Source organism: Bombus impatiens, unplaced genomic scaffold, assembly GCF_000188095.3.
Source record: "Bombus impatiens unplaced genomic scaffold, BIMP_2.2 scf_2222, whole genome shotgun sequence".
NCBI lineage: Eukaryota > Metazoa > Arthropoda > Insecta > Hymenoptera > Apidae > Bombus > Bombus impatiens.
In genome coordinates, this window is record NT_178641.1 from 2,349,009 (window position 1) to 2,364,183 (window position 15,175).

Here is a 15,175-nt window from a genome sequence, read left to right on the forward strand (position 1 = left end):
GCGCGCGCTGCCTGCCTCGCACTTGTATCTTCCGTCTCGAATCTCCGACGTACGTTGATTGTTTTAGCTTTTTCGCTAATTTCTTTGGCTTTAGATTTTCTCTTACGAAATTTCGTCGGAAAATAGCGATATTTTTGGAGAGGAGAAACGGACGGCTTCGATATTTCACGAATAAACGATAAGCGCTTAAGAAGCGAGACAGTCTCGTCAACGTACGAAATGGGACGATATGCTGCACGCCGGGACTATTTCGTGAAGCTTAAACGGCTAAGCGGTTATGATTACAGCGGATGCGTGTCCTGACAGTAAACGTTCCGATGAACTCGATACGTCCAAGTAATCGATATATACATACTATATAAATTCCTACGAGTGCACGCATTTCTTCGCATATTTCGTTCGTCGTAACGACCATTCGTTAGATAACACGTATCCGCTGCGATCGTAACCTAACTTTCGCGATCCGATGGTTGAGTCATTTTCGACGCAGTAGGCTTAGCGCGATTCAACGTGTAACTTGCAGTTTTAGCTTTTACTTGCTCGGCATTGATAGCGAGACGATTCAACAAATTTCAAACTTTCTTTTATCGAATAGAAGTTGTACGTTGTATTCCTAGCTTTGTCGGTTTGCAAGATTTGCAGCAACACTGACTCATTCTCAGTTATTATTTTCATTAGTTATTATAGTGACATATCTTACCTACGATCGGTCCCATGATGTTGTTCCAATGACTCACGACGATTTCTTTGTGGCCTGTGTTTCTTTCAAGACAGCGTCTCCTCTAAAATCGACAGTTTTGCACTTACACCGTAATCAATGGCAAGCGGCGATATATACTTTGTTCTTCTTTGTCCGTGTAACGAAGATATTTGTGAGAGAAAATTGTACAAATTTGAATGTACATACTGAACATGTGGGTTCAAACTGGACCTACTGTTCTACTTTCTTACGTACGTAATTCGCGATTCGTATTCCGAAGGTTAATACGATAATTTTCACTGGAAAATCACTGATTACTCGGAAAGTCACGTGAATAGCGTGTCTAAAGACTAAACTACGTATCGAATGCTGTCACGACGGATCAGCTAGCTACACCTATCTATATGATATTTAACCTCCTGCCCTACAATTTAAGTTCCGAATGCGGTCAAGAGAAAAAAATGTTTGTTGCGTGTAGCCCGAAGAACGTACGTTTTATGCTCGTGTTGTTTATGTTTGGCCCGAAGGACGTACCACCTTTTTCGCTGTTCTTCGTGTTCTTCGTGTTTGGGTCGAAGTCAGTGAGCCGCGAGTCTAACTCGACGTTGTAGGTTAAGGGATTCAAAATTTTCCGTTGTAATCTTCGTTTTGCATTTGTTAATTACGATACTCTGTCTATATCTATGAGTAGAATCGAATCGTTTATCGAACGTCGATACCAATAGTACATTTGAGTGTTTTAATAGCAGATGGGTAAACGTATCGGATATTGAAAGAATATTCCCAAAATTGGATAAACGAGTTGGATTTTGTTTTAGACGTTAAAAGGAGTCGTAGTTTGATGTTCGGTGGATCTATTTCTGAAGAAAGTAGGTGGACAGTAAAGCTTTGTCCATATGTTGCGATCTACTTTCGAATGCGGCCTCGAATGTGTTCTATATACATATTTTAACAGTATACTCTTATTTATAGTCGTATAGTTAGATCGGACGTTCTTTATTTTATATTGCAAACAGTTCGTACTTCGTAACGGCGTTATGATACAGGAAACGCGTCTAATTTTTCACGAGTTTACAGCAATTTAAGAATTTTGAGTCGTTTTTTTAAGGAAGTTTTACGTTTTTGCCAATAGAGCATTGGGATATGGAAATGGAATCAGGTGAAAGTGACAAATCGATAGACACGCGGTTTTCGTATAAAATTAATTCTTTAATGAAAACTTGTCGTAGTAAAATTATACAGGAAATTGCTTTACGGTTATATTTTATAACGGGTAATTCAATAGAACGTCCTGTCGGGCTAATTCCAGTAACATAGGATCGTCGAAGAATTTGTTGATAGACACGTCTTCCGAAAGTCCCTTTCGCCTCCTTGTCTTCAACATAAACTCTCTAGCTAAGTGCGTAGCTGGCTGTGGCTCCAGTGGTCGAATAGTGATGCTTTTATCTAATGGATCGCCAGGTACGATCTGCCAATGATGGAATACGGACAGGCAGAACGCCTGACCTTGCGTATGGGTTCGCAGGTCAGTCTCGAATCCGAAACTATCGATTGCCGGAATGAATGCTTTGATGGTATACAAGGGACTTCCGGGAACAGGAGCGTCTTGAGTCACGTGGCCCCTTCTTTTAGCCAGTACGGTATAAACTGCTGACACGCAATCCGCAGGCGCTTGAACTTCGACGAACAAGTAGGGTTCCATCAATCTGGGCGTTGCCATAAGGAAGGCAGAATAGGCTACCCTTCTGGCCGTCGGAATTATCTGACCACCTGTAAAACGAAACAAATTAATGTTGTTCGCAATAAAAAAAGGGTGGAAATTATTTTTCGTCGCTTCACGGAATCAAGCGGTGTCGGAAAAAAATATTATTGACTGATTAATAATAATTAATTAACAATAGTAATACGGTATATGCATTCTGAGCGCTTTCAAACTTTGCTTAAAAGGTAAGAATCATGCTCGATTTCAAATATTTCAACGTACCTCGAGAAACAAAATATTGAGAAATAAAAAACGAAACTGCAGTACTCTTCTTACTCCAGTGCCGTTTCGAACGCAGTCCCCGAGATAACAAATACGCAATACAATACATACCTCCTCGATGAAGAGGTTCTTGAGCAATCACGGCGTCCAGGATTTTGAACTTTACGTTTCTAATCGGTTCTTCGCAGAGAGGACCTTCTCGCGTACCCCACTGGAAACCCTGAATGATGGCGTCACGGGCGCTGTTCAATAGCGTCTTGTCTACTTCTGATGGCAAAGTGTCGTCGACCAGAATATTAGGACCCGTGGCGTCTGGACCAAACGCCCATATGCTTCGCGCCGCCAATAAATCCCAGTCGTACTTCGTCTGGAAAAATTCTCCTAGACGTTTTCTGCAAAGACGAGTACATTTTGTTTTGAGATTTTTGGAACTTTCGTGGCTCGATACCGAAGAACCCAGACTTGCGTGTACGAACCGTGTTTCTACTCCCTATCAGGGTCGATCGACCCTCTCTGATGAACCTATATATCTATGAAGCCTGCATTAACGTACTATTCTATTTTCTATATCGACAAATAGGCTGCGGATATTTGTGTGAATTTATACTTTTATAAGCACAACTAAAGAAACAGAACCTAAACGAAAATTTAATTTCACCCGCTAAATACGTTTTAAGGATATTTTATACGTTTTTGCGCACTATGCGCATTCCGTGTATTTTTGCATTTGTTAACTTTCTATAAATGCGTAAAAATCCACGATCTACGGAATTTTTTTACTTACTTGTTCCACGTGATTTTAACATGTTCTGCCTCGATGTCTTCAGCCAGGCCTCTCTCGAGTGGTTCGGCGATCATCGTCAACTTGTTCCGTTTATTGGGTGTCTCGGCGAAACACTTGAGAGAACTCGTTTCTACTACCGTCTCCGCGAAAGCAACGACCGGGTCTGCTACTTTTATATCGATTTCCGAATACATACGACGCAGGTCGTGCATCGCGCAGTCCAAGTACAGTTCACCGGTACCTAGGACCACGTGTTCGCCGCTTTCCTCGACTCGCGTGCCCAGCAATGGGTAACTTTTATTCACTTTCCTCAGGCCGTCTAACATCTTTGGTAACTCTGATGGATTGACAGGTTCGACCGCGATTTTGATCACGCTCTGAGTATTGAACTTCAATGGTCGGAAGATATGTAAGTCGTCTGAATTACTGAGATCGGTAATGGTGCTCGTTTTTACGATCGGCCTGTCTATACCTTCGATAAGTACCCAGTTGCCCGCGGGAACTCTGTTCAGCTCGATCGAGTAGCGTGCCTCGCTGATCCATAACCTTCCCACGGTTAGAACGCGAGAATCTTCTTCGTCGGTACGCGAGTATGCTTCACCTAATACGCGGACACGTTGTCCTGCCTCGAGTGTACCTGACATTACCCTTCCGAGGACCACGAATAGAGTACAGTCCTCGGTAGGATACATTTTTGTACTGTGAATCATTAGCCTGCCCTGTAAATATCGTTTCCGTGTTAAAATCTATGTGGTAGGACACGAAATACTCGTAGTGTAAATATTTCGCAAGTACTAACGTCAGGATCGCAATTGATCATATCCTGCGCGAGAGACGAATCCATAGAACCTGTGTACACGTGTTGAACTTTGACTGGTGCGTGTGACTGAGGACTAGGAACGTGGGCTACACACATATCGACTAATCCGCACATGTCTCCCAAGAAACGCGTGCATACCAATCTCAACAGAGGTCTAATATTCATTTTCATTTCTTCTGATGTTAGTCTTATGCCTAATTCGTCCAGCACTGTGGAATTAAGTTGCAATATTATTTCACGTTGAACGAAATCCACTAGTTTAATTTAGAAATATTGACTAACCATCGGGTAAAGTTGTGTCAACATCACCGACAACTTGCGCGAAGATCTTGTACAATGGCTCGAGAATGAATTCGATAAAGCTGCGCTGTGCGGTATTGTGTGGCGGTTTTTTCGTAAATTTCCGTGTTTTCGAATTAAAGTATATATCTCCCCATAGTCGTTTCGAAAATTCATTGGCGTTAAGCGAGGGATGGATCTTAGCGTAAAGCGCCGCGAAAGATTTCAGGGTGAAACAGACGTTGTACTCCGAGCTCGCAAAGCACACGTTTCCGATAGCAGGTGACACGAAAGATGGATTTTCAGAATCCGAATATAGCGCTATCAGTCCATTAATTTCTTCGATGATATGTCTTAATTTATAGTACGCGTCTAAGGGGGGCAATTTTAATTCGAGGATCAGTCGGTCTATCTTATTTATACAAACTGTTAACGCAAGTTTTTCCTGAAGCGCGTGTTTTAGTAAACGTTCTGTGTTCAACATGACGCCTTCGGCGGCGTCGACGATCAGCACCGCTCCATCGGATAAACGTATCGCCGCTGTCGCCTCGTCAGAAAAATTTACGTGACCCGGAGTATCGAATATATTCAAAAGGTAGGACTTTGATTTTACGTCTTGCAGTAACAACGTCACGGGTGTTGCTTTCGTTGATACCCCTCGCTGTTGCTCGGTGAATAATGTGTCGGTATACCTAAGAACGTAAATATTATGTACTTTTTTGTTTAACTTTGAACGGCGGTTATTAGGAGTATTTATGAATACCTTAAAGGTTTTTCGTCTGTTACGCTGTGAAGATAGGGGTGGGTCTGTCTCACTAGACAATCGACTAAAGTAGTTTTGCCGTGATGTAGATGACCAAGTAGAACAACATTACGTATAAGGTGAGGCGCATCCATCATATCTGCTAAAAATTCTATGCTATACGTTGTCTCTGGTAGTTGCTGTTGTTTTATTTGAAACTTTGGTTTTCGTGTTGGTGCTATCAGTGGTTTATCTAATGGTTGTGCATCTTCTTCTTGTACCAATGTCTCTACCTATAACGTATTTTAATTAAATATATATTAATTGTCAATTAATTGTTCAATTTACCTCTGGCCCATAAACTTCTAAAGCACTTGGATAATATCTTTTATCTTCGTGCAATACAACTGCCATGGAATTTCCTTGCTCCGATTGCTCTCTAACTTCATCTCTGTCTTCTTCCATTTCCTCATCGGAGCGTTCTCTGTCTTCTGCATCGTCTCCAGCATTTCCATATTCATTTTCATCTTCGCTATCAGAAGCCAAATCGGGACCAATATAATTGCCAAATTCATCGTATAGATCTGCATCCATGTTTATTTTCTTTTTTATTTAAATAATAACTGCAAATATAAAAATTACATATTTTAAATATCATTGATCATTTTTATATGGCATAAGATTTATTTTTTGCCATATTTTTCGTTGAAATTACGTTAATCATGATTGTTTACAGGCGGTTAATTCGAACATAACCTTAAAATCAATGCCAACAAATGATAGACTGTAATGATGTTAAAAACTATAATAATCATTAATAAATTCTGTTAAATTTGCCTTAATATTTACAAACAGTAAGTACTAATACGGTATGCTTACCAAAATTAATATTATTTGACTAGGAGCACGGAAATGGCTAACCAACGTTATGACTGGTTATATTTGATAAAAGTACATCATATAAGTAACGTTATGAAATGAAATACATATGGGTGTTTTAGCGATCTTCAATTATTAGATCAACGGTACCAATATAAAAGTTCACTAATTGTTTCGTATAAATTGCACATGTATTATTCGTGTATTATCGTATATACACATTTCATATAAATTTGTACGAAGTAGAACGAAGTAGACTACGAGGGAGTGTAAAGTGGCTTGCCAATATAATAAAATGGACCTTTCACTCTTTTTAAAGTGTATATTCAATATCCTGCGACATATTAAATGAATATTCTCAAATCGACTAAGCGAAGTCTTAAGGATTTCACATTTACAAATAAGAGCAGGTTTTAATTGAAAGTTACATTTCCATTTCTGTATTATTTTGGGTCAAAGATTGTTGGCACCATTGTAATAGGTGTGATAATTGCAAAATATGCCGCTAGAGTAGTTATATTTCCGCGCATGGTCATAAAAGTATACAAGACCTATTGTATACGCTACTACGTTAAAGCTTACACAAACATACTTTCCACATTGAAACGAATGTTGCGCACAGTAACGCAGATTGACAGCTGGGAGAACGTGAAACAGGAGTGGCAGATCATGTAAGGTGTGTACTTATTTCATTCAAATATAGACTACATTGCGACAATTCAACTGTCACAGTACAATCTGTAAACTCCTAATCAAACCCTGGGAACTTCTCATCTAATTTTGTCCTATTAAGTATAATTGACACACCCGTTACATCGCGACCTCTCTAGGATAGCTTTCTTAGTTCTCGTGTTCATGTAAACAAAACTATTACAACAAAAGCTGTTGAATATTAAGAAGCAACACGTTGTGAATTTCGTCGGTTCGATGTAAGTTAACCGTTTCAGGGTACTCTAGTCGGAGAGTGAGACTTGACAATTCACGAGCAGACGCGCTGCTAAGAATACATTAGAAGAGTTGACAGGATAGGCAGAAGAAGGCAGGGCAGCGGGGGAGGGGGCGGGAGAACAAGAGGCGGTATGACACGACCCCCTAATAATGACAACCTTATGACCTTCAAATTGGTCGTGGTTGGTGATGGAGGTGTTGGAAAGAGTGCACTCACCATACAATTCTTTCAAAAATTATTTGTCACTGACTATGATCCTACCATCGAGGATAGCTACATTCAACATACAGAGGTAGACAAACAATGGTGCATCCTAGATGGTGAGTCGAATTTAGTTGCTTTGTCGCATTTAATTCTGCTATCTGCTATTTTTGTGTTATGCTTAGTGTATCGCATTAGGCCTACAATGCACTCTTGTGTGTACAAAAGTTTATTTGTACCTAACAGTGTTAGATACAGCTGGTCAAGAAGAATTCAGTGCCATGCGAGAACAATACATGCGCAAGGGTGATGGGTTTTTATTAGTATACTCTGTGACTGATAAACAATCTTATGAGAATATCATGAATTTTTATACCCAAATACTTAGGGTAAAGGACAGAGACGTATACCCTATGCTACTGGTAGCCAATAAGGTCGATTTGGTACATTTGAGAAAAGTTACAGAGGAACAGGGAAGGGAGTTGGCTCACCGCTTGAATATACCTTATATCGAAACTTCTGCCAAAGACCCACCATTAAATGTAGATGCAGCATTCCATGAGGTAGGGGACCATAAAAATAGATAAAAGAAGGAGCAGGAAGATTATCGTATATGTAGTTGCACATGGGTGAAAGTAGCTAAGGGATTTGAATAATTTTCTTCTAGGTTGTTCGTATCATCAGAAATCAACCTCCAGCTGAGTTGGAAAAGAATCGGAGGAAACGAAGACGTTCAGGAAAATGTAATCTTTTATAGAGCCCTAAAAATATTGAGTGAGTATTGGGGCTGCGTAATGATTACGAATTACCTTTTTAAAGGGTCACTTTTTGTCATAAAAAGTGAAACGCACCTGCCAAAAAACAAAAAAAAAGGACGAAAAAATGGGTCTTCTGTCCTCCATCGTATATAGGTACATGTGATTCGTACATTTTTCTTTTTTCGCCGATTCACGTATGAGTTCATAGTATTAATAAGCATCGATCCCACCTTTGTAACATAAGTGTACAGAATAGTAAGGATAAGAGATGCATCGATCGAAAAAGAAAAAATAACGATACTATATGTCTCGGAGACGTAATTAGATTTTTTAAAAAATCAATTCAGTATCAGTTTAAGACTTAAAAGGCCGAAAAAATTTGTCGGAGTTATCGACTGTTCATCATTATGATAATATGAGACCACGTCTCAGTACGCGTGTATACATCAATTTTTTACCATTGACAAAACTCTATGGAATTGAGCGTTTTTTATTGCACAATGCATAATTCTATAGAAATCTTTTTACTTCTTCACGTAATAAGATCATGTCATGAAATGACTATGATAGTTTCATATATTGATTCAGCTCCTATTTTAGACAGCGGTAAAAGAAATTATAGCTTCAAGCATGTTTATTTATTTATTTAGGTTGAATGACCTTTTATTTACGTGTATGACGATGTATGTATTTCTTGACAGTTTATTGTTTGCTCGAGTCTTTCCTATTATATTTGTTTCATTGAATTCACGTACAGATTTTTAGTATATTTTCAGTCATTGTCTTTTTGTAGCGATGTAAATAATATTCGGAAAAATGAATTCTTTAACAATAAGTTTTTCTTTTTTCGGTAAATATACCATTAGGTATTTGGAACCTAATGAATATCTAATAAATATTCTGAATCAAGAATGAAATATTCAACGTAAGGCAGTATTGCCTTCGCTATTAGATTATTGGCTTTGATATTTATAGAGGTCTGATATAAAATATTTATCGTGTTTAAGTATTCAAGTAAATATATACAACGCAAAGTATTGTGTTTAGCTAATTGAAGTTGAGAAACATAGTGTATTATTAAAAAGAAAGATACACAATGAGCAATATACATATTGCTTTTGTAATGCAAGCAAAACTTGTCTAATGTCGCGAGAATTTCTTTTTTTCTATCGATTAATTTAGTTTCGAACGTTCGTCACTCTATCAAGTGCAATACGCGAACTTTGACTATGTCAGACCTTCTTACATATATTTAAGAAAATAATGCCATGGCCTACTTTAGTATTTAAATGTGAAAAAGGAATGCGTACATTTAAGAAGCGCTCCAATTGCGTGTGTAAGTGAAATTTAATGTTACATGTGAATGCAAATACCAAACAGTGAATTATTTTTCGTGCTTATACAGACTCGAACGTTGCAGTCTATATCGTGCATAATATTCGTCTTACATCTTCTACGTACTCGATACGGTACTCGTACGGTATTCGTTAATGATAAGATTATCAACGAGGACGTTACAACGTGAATGAAACTTTCTCGTTTGATTATCTTCCGTTGGTGTACGATAACACTAAGTATTCATTTGCAATGTAATTCATTTTTTTTTTTTTTTTTTGTTCGTTGAAAGGTTCAGTTCACGGTTCGCAAAATAAAATATATTCGTAGCACAATGAATATTTAATTCTTCGCTATATATTAAAGATAAGTACGCGTTGTTTGTAGTGTACATGGCGCTGTGGAAACACAAAACGAAAAAGCGGTTTAATTGCTTTAGACGTTCTTTAAGAAACTTCAACGAAGTACTCTGTTTCGATTGTCTTTATGATTGCGACACAACCCTTGAAAATGTAATATTCGTTTTACTTCTCGAAATTCGATTCCAGTATTATATTTTGGTGTACGCACAAAGTGCTTCTCCTATACGTAGGAACGATGTGAAACTCAGCAGTAATATATTACGATACGTACGCACAAGATGTGCACAAATATCTTGGCGTCACCGATTAATTCTAACAGTGAAACATATTTGCCTTGAGATAAGAATAATTTGTATTATAAACGATGAAGGTTAACGAAGGAATGTGGGGTAGTTGCCGTAATGTAGAAAATCCACTTCGACATTCTCTAACGATACAAAAGAGATGGTTGTTGTATTTTGTGACCAGTCGAACGTCGGATCAGAATAGGTCTGATAGTATTCTTCGTTAAAGAAAATTTTACATAGGCGTCGTTCTTCAAAGTGCAACGAAGTATTAGAGAAAATTAAAAAGAACTGAGAAACAACGTATGTATTTTGCTCTATCGATACTTTCGTTTGCCAATGAGAGGTTCATAAATTAAGAGCGTTATTTTAGCTAATCTATTCTCTTAGATTCGGAGAAAGCTCAATGCGTAGTTAAAAACTGCACTGCACGAGTAAACGATTGTACAAATTTTACCGAAACGTTTATACGACACTCTAAACTTATGATTCCGTTACAGTTTCGGTATGAAATATAACCGCGAATCGTATCGTTTTGCATAAAATTTGCAAATTGTAAGCGATCGTACGTTACTATTATGCATTCACGAAATTCATCGAACGTGTGGGCAACCGAATTGATTTCTTTATTGCACGCGTACGTATTGTTCGCGTGATATAATACGGGTTATACATGTGCATTTCTCCCACAAGGTGAAACGAATCACCGCTTCGTTTAAAGCCCGTTCATTTGGTAGTAGATTTAGTAGTTACATCGCGAATAAACGTGGACCATCCATCTCGGTCGATCGATTGGAAATTTCTACGTCACAAAACAGTCATTACAGAGGAACATCGTGTAGATCCAATTAAAATTAATCGAACGCGATGGTTCGATGCCTCGCTGGTTTTTAGCTGATATAAAATTATTATTTCGTTTCGTAAACGCTGTTTCTATCAATGGATTATATTAGATTACGCGAATAAAAAGATTTATACATTAAGAATCAGACTCTATATCGAAAGATTCAAACAGCGATTGTCGTTGTTATTTCGAAGCTGAAAAAGGAAACAAACGAAACGAGGGAAAAAAAAACTGTATAAATACGTGCATATTGTGAACATTTTTTAGACTCAGGATTTAGCGTTCCTCGCATGTTGTAATAATCTGAAAAGCGCTACGTTTTTTATCGCCGTCCATGAAAGAGGATCGTGATTGAGCAGATGAAAATAGAAACTCTCCTATTGTTTCGTATGCAACGTGTACGACAATTAAAAACAAGCACGATGTCGTATATCAAATTGAATTATAACATGCAGCGAATATCGTGCAACGTTGAACAAGGGAAATCTGTAAACGCAAAGCTCGTGACGTTAGCGTGCAAACTTTTAGGTCATTTAAAAAGGGAAGAGTCAAGAGGATTAATTATGAAATAGTCAATACGTTGAATCATTGTGATACTGAGGTGGAGAAATCGCAAGACGTAGCGAATGCTGTGGTTGTGCGAGCCATCGAAGTCAGTTGGAACGACGTTTTTCTTACGTCTGTCAATGGAAAAGGCGAGAATTTCGAATTTTCATCGTTGGAAAAATTGGGAGCTGCATCGAAAAGAGAAACACAGGCGAATGTTCTTTACGGAAGGAAACAAGCAACGATATCGTTTAATTAAATTACTGTTATACAAACGAACGGAGGAAAATTTGGAAAAGTCCCTGACTTCGTTCTCGTTTCCTCCCAGTGTTTGCTAGTCACTACATTCAAATACCGCACGTCAGCATAGCTACTTATTATTAATTTTTTTAATGGAAAAAAAGAAAAAAAGAAGTACCGTATAATGGCACACAGGAAACAATGAACTACACGTAATAAGAGAGTTATAGGTTTAAGATGAAGTACGATCGTTTCCGCCGTTCTTGTCCTTAGATAGCGACGAAAAAAAAAGAAAAAAAAGTATATATATATTTTGAACAAAAAATAAAGAACGAGTATTCCTCCTTAACGATAGTTATATACGAGCGATGTCGACACAAATACAATTATATATGTAAAAAGAAAAATATGTATGTATGCTACATACGCGTACATGTGATATACGTGTATTCTCTGTATGTGTATACAGAGCGTGGGCGTATGTGTATTTTCTTTGTTAAACGAACGTATGGATGAGAATGCGTGTGTGTTAATCGTGCGTGTCACTACTTGTGCAGGTCACTGTATGGAGTATACAATTGATAATAAATTATGGACACGCGTTTACGAAAAAAAAAGCAAAAAAAAAAAAAAGAAAAAAAGGAAAAATCAATAAAAAGGAATCGCCTGGCTTATCAATTTTATGACCCGAAATCAATAGGGATAAACGTTCGTTAAGATGGAACGAATGAAAAAGCAATTCACCTTCGTCGATGAAATGGATTTATTGTCGGCAGAGTCGAGCACCGAAGGGAAGAAGTTTAATTACGCGGACAGACGCGACGATTTTGCTTGAAATTGGCCCTACCTTGGAATTATCCGAAACTCACGCCATTTTCTACGATTTAAGAGGACTTAATGCTTCGAATTGTTCCCGCGTAGTACAACGGAAATCTCGAGATTTGCTTTCGAAACGACGCGACGCGATGTCGTCTTCTCGTATTAAGCGCTTTCAAAAACATTCACCGCCGTTGGATCGCTTTAATTAACGCCGATTACGTCGTTTCAAACCGCGCGTTAACTTTTATGCGTCGATGATAATTTCCCGACTGCGTACAGTTATTTCGTTCACCATGATATTGCGTATATTCGTATCGTGCGACCATGAGTTATCGTACAGAATAATTTACGCTCGAGGATTCCTTTGATATCGCGTCTGTATTCATAATTGACGCGTTAGTTTCGTTTACGCGGCCACCTCGTTTGTTAATTATTTATGCGTTCGCTAGAAGCGAAAATTTGTAAAATAACATAGAGTAATTTCGTTAACGTAAATCGCAGCATCCCGAAGTGTGCTAACTATTCGTGTTTCGTTATACTAGTTTGATACATGTCGCTGTCGATAAGACCATCCATCGCTACATCGATATGTATTAGAACATCTATTCTATTAACAAAGTTTAACTTCGTTTGCTACTTTAACGATTATAACGTAGCGGGTTGTCTTATAATATAGCGCAGTCGTTGGTTTTCGTATGTTTAGATGAAAATACCGGATAAGAGACGATCAGAGATGGATTTTCCTGAACTCTTTATAATTCAGTATGCTTTCCTATTAAATTTTTCATTCGAGTGCTTTAAAGCTCCGATAGTAACAACTCCCGTTGTTTTAAATTCTTAGAAAAACTGCGCTAATTACTAGATGATCCGATATACACACACACACACACATACTCGTTGCAATTGAAATAGTAGATTTATACTGAAACAAGTAGAAAATAACAACGATAAAATGCATTCAATTTACGCTACACTTTAGAGATGTTCTAATTGAAACGCTATAATATCCGAGAGCGTATCAAATACTTTTTATAAAGCAACGTATTGTACGTTTATCGTTTTACACAAAAGCGCTTGCAATGAAATTTTAGGTGACAGAGGCAACCGGCTAACCAGGTAATAGGAGAATAGCCAGCATCGTGTTGGAGATCTTCTCGCAGAAACTCGTCCGATTCGTCAAGTACGTGCAACGGGTAATATCGTCGAGTTCGGTGTAATTGGAAGCACAGTGCTAGAGTGCCGTGTCTCGTTTCATTGGCCGTGTACAGCAAATTACATTGTACGTAGATATTGCGTCTCTTCAAATTTCCGAGCTGCTCGTTACAAGACGTTCCCCCTAAACAGATCAAAGGATGCGACCCGAGTGGGCTGCCTCCGTTGGGAGGCAGAAAAAAAGCATTTGACCGTCAAATGCGCAATGCTTTCGACCGGGGGATATACAATTGATTAATAAACGCCTCGGTTAAACAAAAGCACCCCGCTGTGCGGTTCCAGGCTGGTTGTTAGGTTCGGTTCGGTGAGGTCGCGTGCGACTAACTACGACTCGACGCCATTGTCGCGGGGGCAGCAACTCACGGTTCGATAGTTGCAGGAAGATAAAATCAGAACGGATTCCCTTTGTGCCCGTTCTTTTGGGTCGGAATACCATCTTAGAAAATGACCAGGAAGCTTGGTGTCCAGGATTCGAACATTCCGGGTCGTGTTTTTCCTTTCACGTGGAACTTTATTCCACGTGGAATAACCCGCTTGATCTCGGTTCGGATGCTTATCCGACCTATAGATCTCTTTCTTAAGTCCGGAAGGCGTCGAGTTGTTCTCGAGATTGAATCGCTGTACGGTAGACAAGCCAGTATCGAGTATCGATCGTCGAATAAAACTACCGGCAGACGTTTACAGTCCGTATCACTGGATTTGCCTATGCCAACCGTTCGAGGACCATCGCTTCTCGTATTCTTCGTGTTCTTTCGCGGAAACGAGCCTGTGTGCTGGCAATCCGAGCCGCTGAGTCGTTGTTTCGTAGAAAACGCGAAAGCGCGCCGTAAAGTACATACCGAGAGCGTAAGAGACTCGAAACGTAACGACGTTGCGTCGAGCGTCTCTCGATTTTACTCTCGTAATTTCGTTTATCTTTCGTCTTAACGTTTAACCGATTCGTTGTCTCCTTTCCTCCGACAGCTTATATTCCAGTCGTACGTTTATTTTTATTACGCGAGTCGCCGGTTTAACGAAAGCACTGGCGTAACGCGTCGTTGCGTCAGCACCGACGAATCTTCCTTTTTTCGTACAAACGATACCGCTCCGTACGATAACGCGTTATCGGTAATATCGCGGGATCTCTCGTTGCTAGTAAACAGGTTCCGTGCAACCGCTTTGTCTTTGTTTATGCAATCGTCCGTCACGCTGCAACTTGTTTGCCGCGTTACACGTTTCTTATCTGCCTGCGATAAGCATGCGTATTTTTACATCGATACTTATCGCGTTGAGAGGGAAAAACGCTTCCGCGAACGAATATCAGAACTCGTGGCAGCGTTTCGTTGCTCGTCGAAGGGGAACGAACGGTTTTACTGGATTCGTGGCATCGATACGGTTTACGCGACTCGTTAGCTTATCGAGAGAAACGTCTCGCCGTATATACCCGGCTCGCCGCGA

The 15,175-nt window shown here is 39.2% G+C and overlaps 3 protein-coding genes across 3 annotated transcripts in view; 1 reads left to right on the forward strand and 2 right to left on the reverse strand.

The window, feature by feature from the left end:
* LOC100748744 (polycomb group protein Psc) overlaps positions 1-1,071 on the reverse strand; it is a 10,145-nt gene extending 9,074 nt beyond the window's left edge. Inside the window, exon 1 of the mRNA XM_033324377.1 lies at positions 701-1,071. Within this exon, the coding sequence (XP_033180268.1) occupies positions 701-716 (16 nt within the window). The 5' untranslated portion in view covers positions 717-1,071. The remainder of the gene's footprint in view (positions 1-700) is intronic.
* Positions 1,072-1,888: 817 nt separating this feature from the next.
* On the reverse strand, positions 1,889-6,456 carry LOC100748862 (116 kDa U5 small nuclear ribonucleoprotein component). The gene is made up of 8 exons (XM_003494378.4): positions 6,189-6,456; positions 5,658-5,932; positions 5,331-5,602; positions 4,571-5,259; positions 4,268-4,497; positions 3,469-4,187; positions 2,796-3,076; positions 1,889-2,470 (listed from the first exon to the last, which is right to left on the reverse strand). Exons 2-8 carry the CDS (start codon positions 5,901-5,903, stop codon positions 1,965-1,967), a joined length of 2,943 nt encoding a protein of 980 aa, XP_003494426.1. The 5' UTR covers positions 5,904-5,932; positions 6,189-6,456; the 3' UTR covers positions 1,889-1,964.
* Positions 6,457-6,703: 247 nt separating this feature from the next.
* Positions 6,704-12,056, forward strand: LOC100748982 (ras-related protein M-Ras-like). Its single transcript, XM_003494379.4, has 4 exons — positions 6,704-6,864; positions 7,136-7,457; positions 7,585-7,901; positions 8,006-12,056. Exons 2-4 carry the CDS (start codon positions 7,268-7,270, stop codon positions 8,093-8,095), a joined length of 597 nt encoding a protein of 198 aa, XP_003494427.1. The 5' UTR covers positions 6,704-6,864; positions 7,136-7,267; the 3' UTR covers positions 8,096-12,056.
* Positions 12,057-15,175: the final 3,119 nt, after the last annotated feature.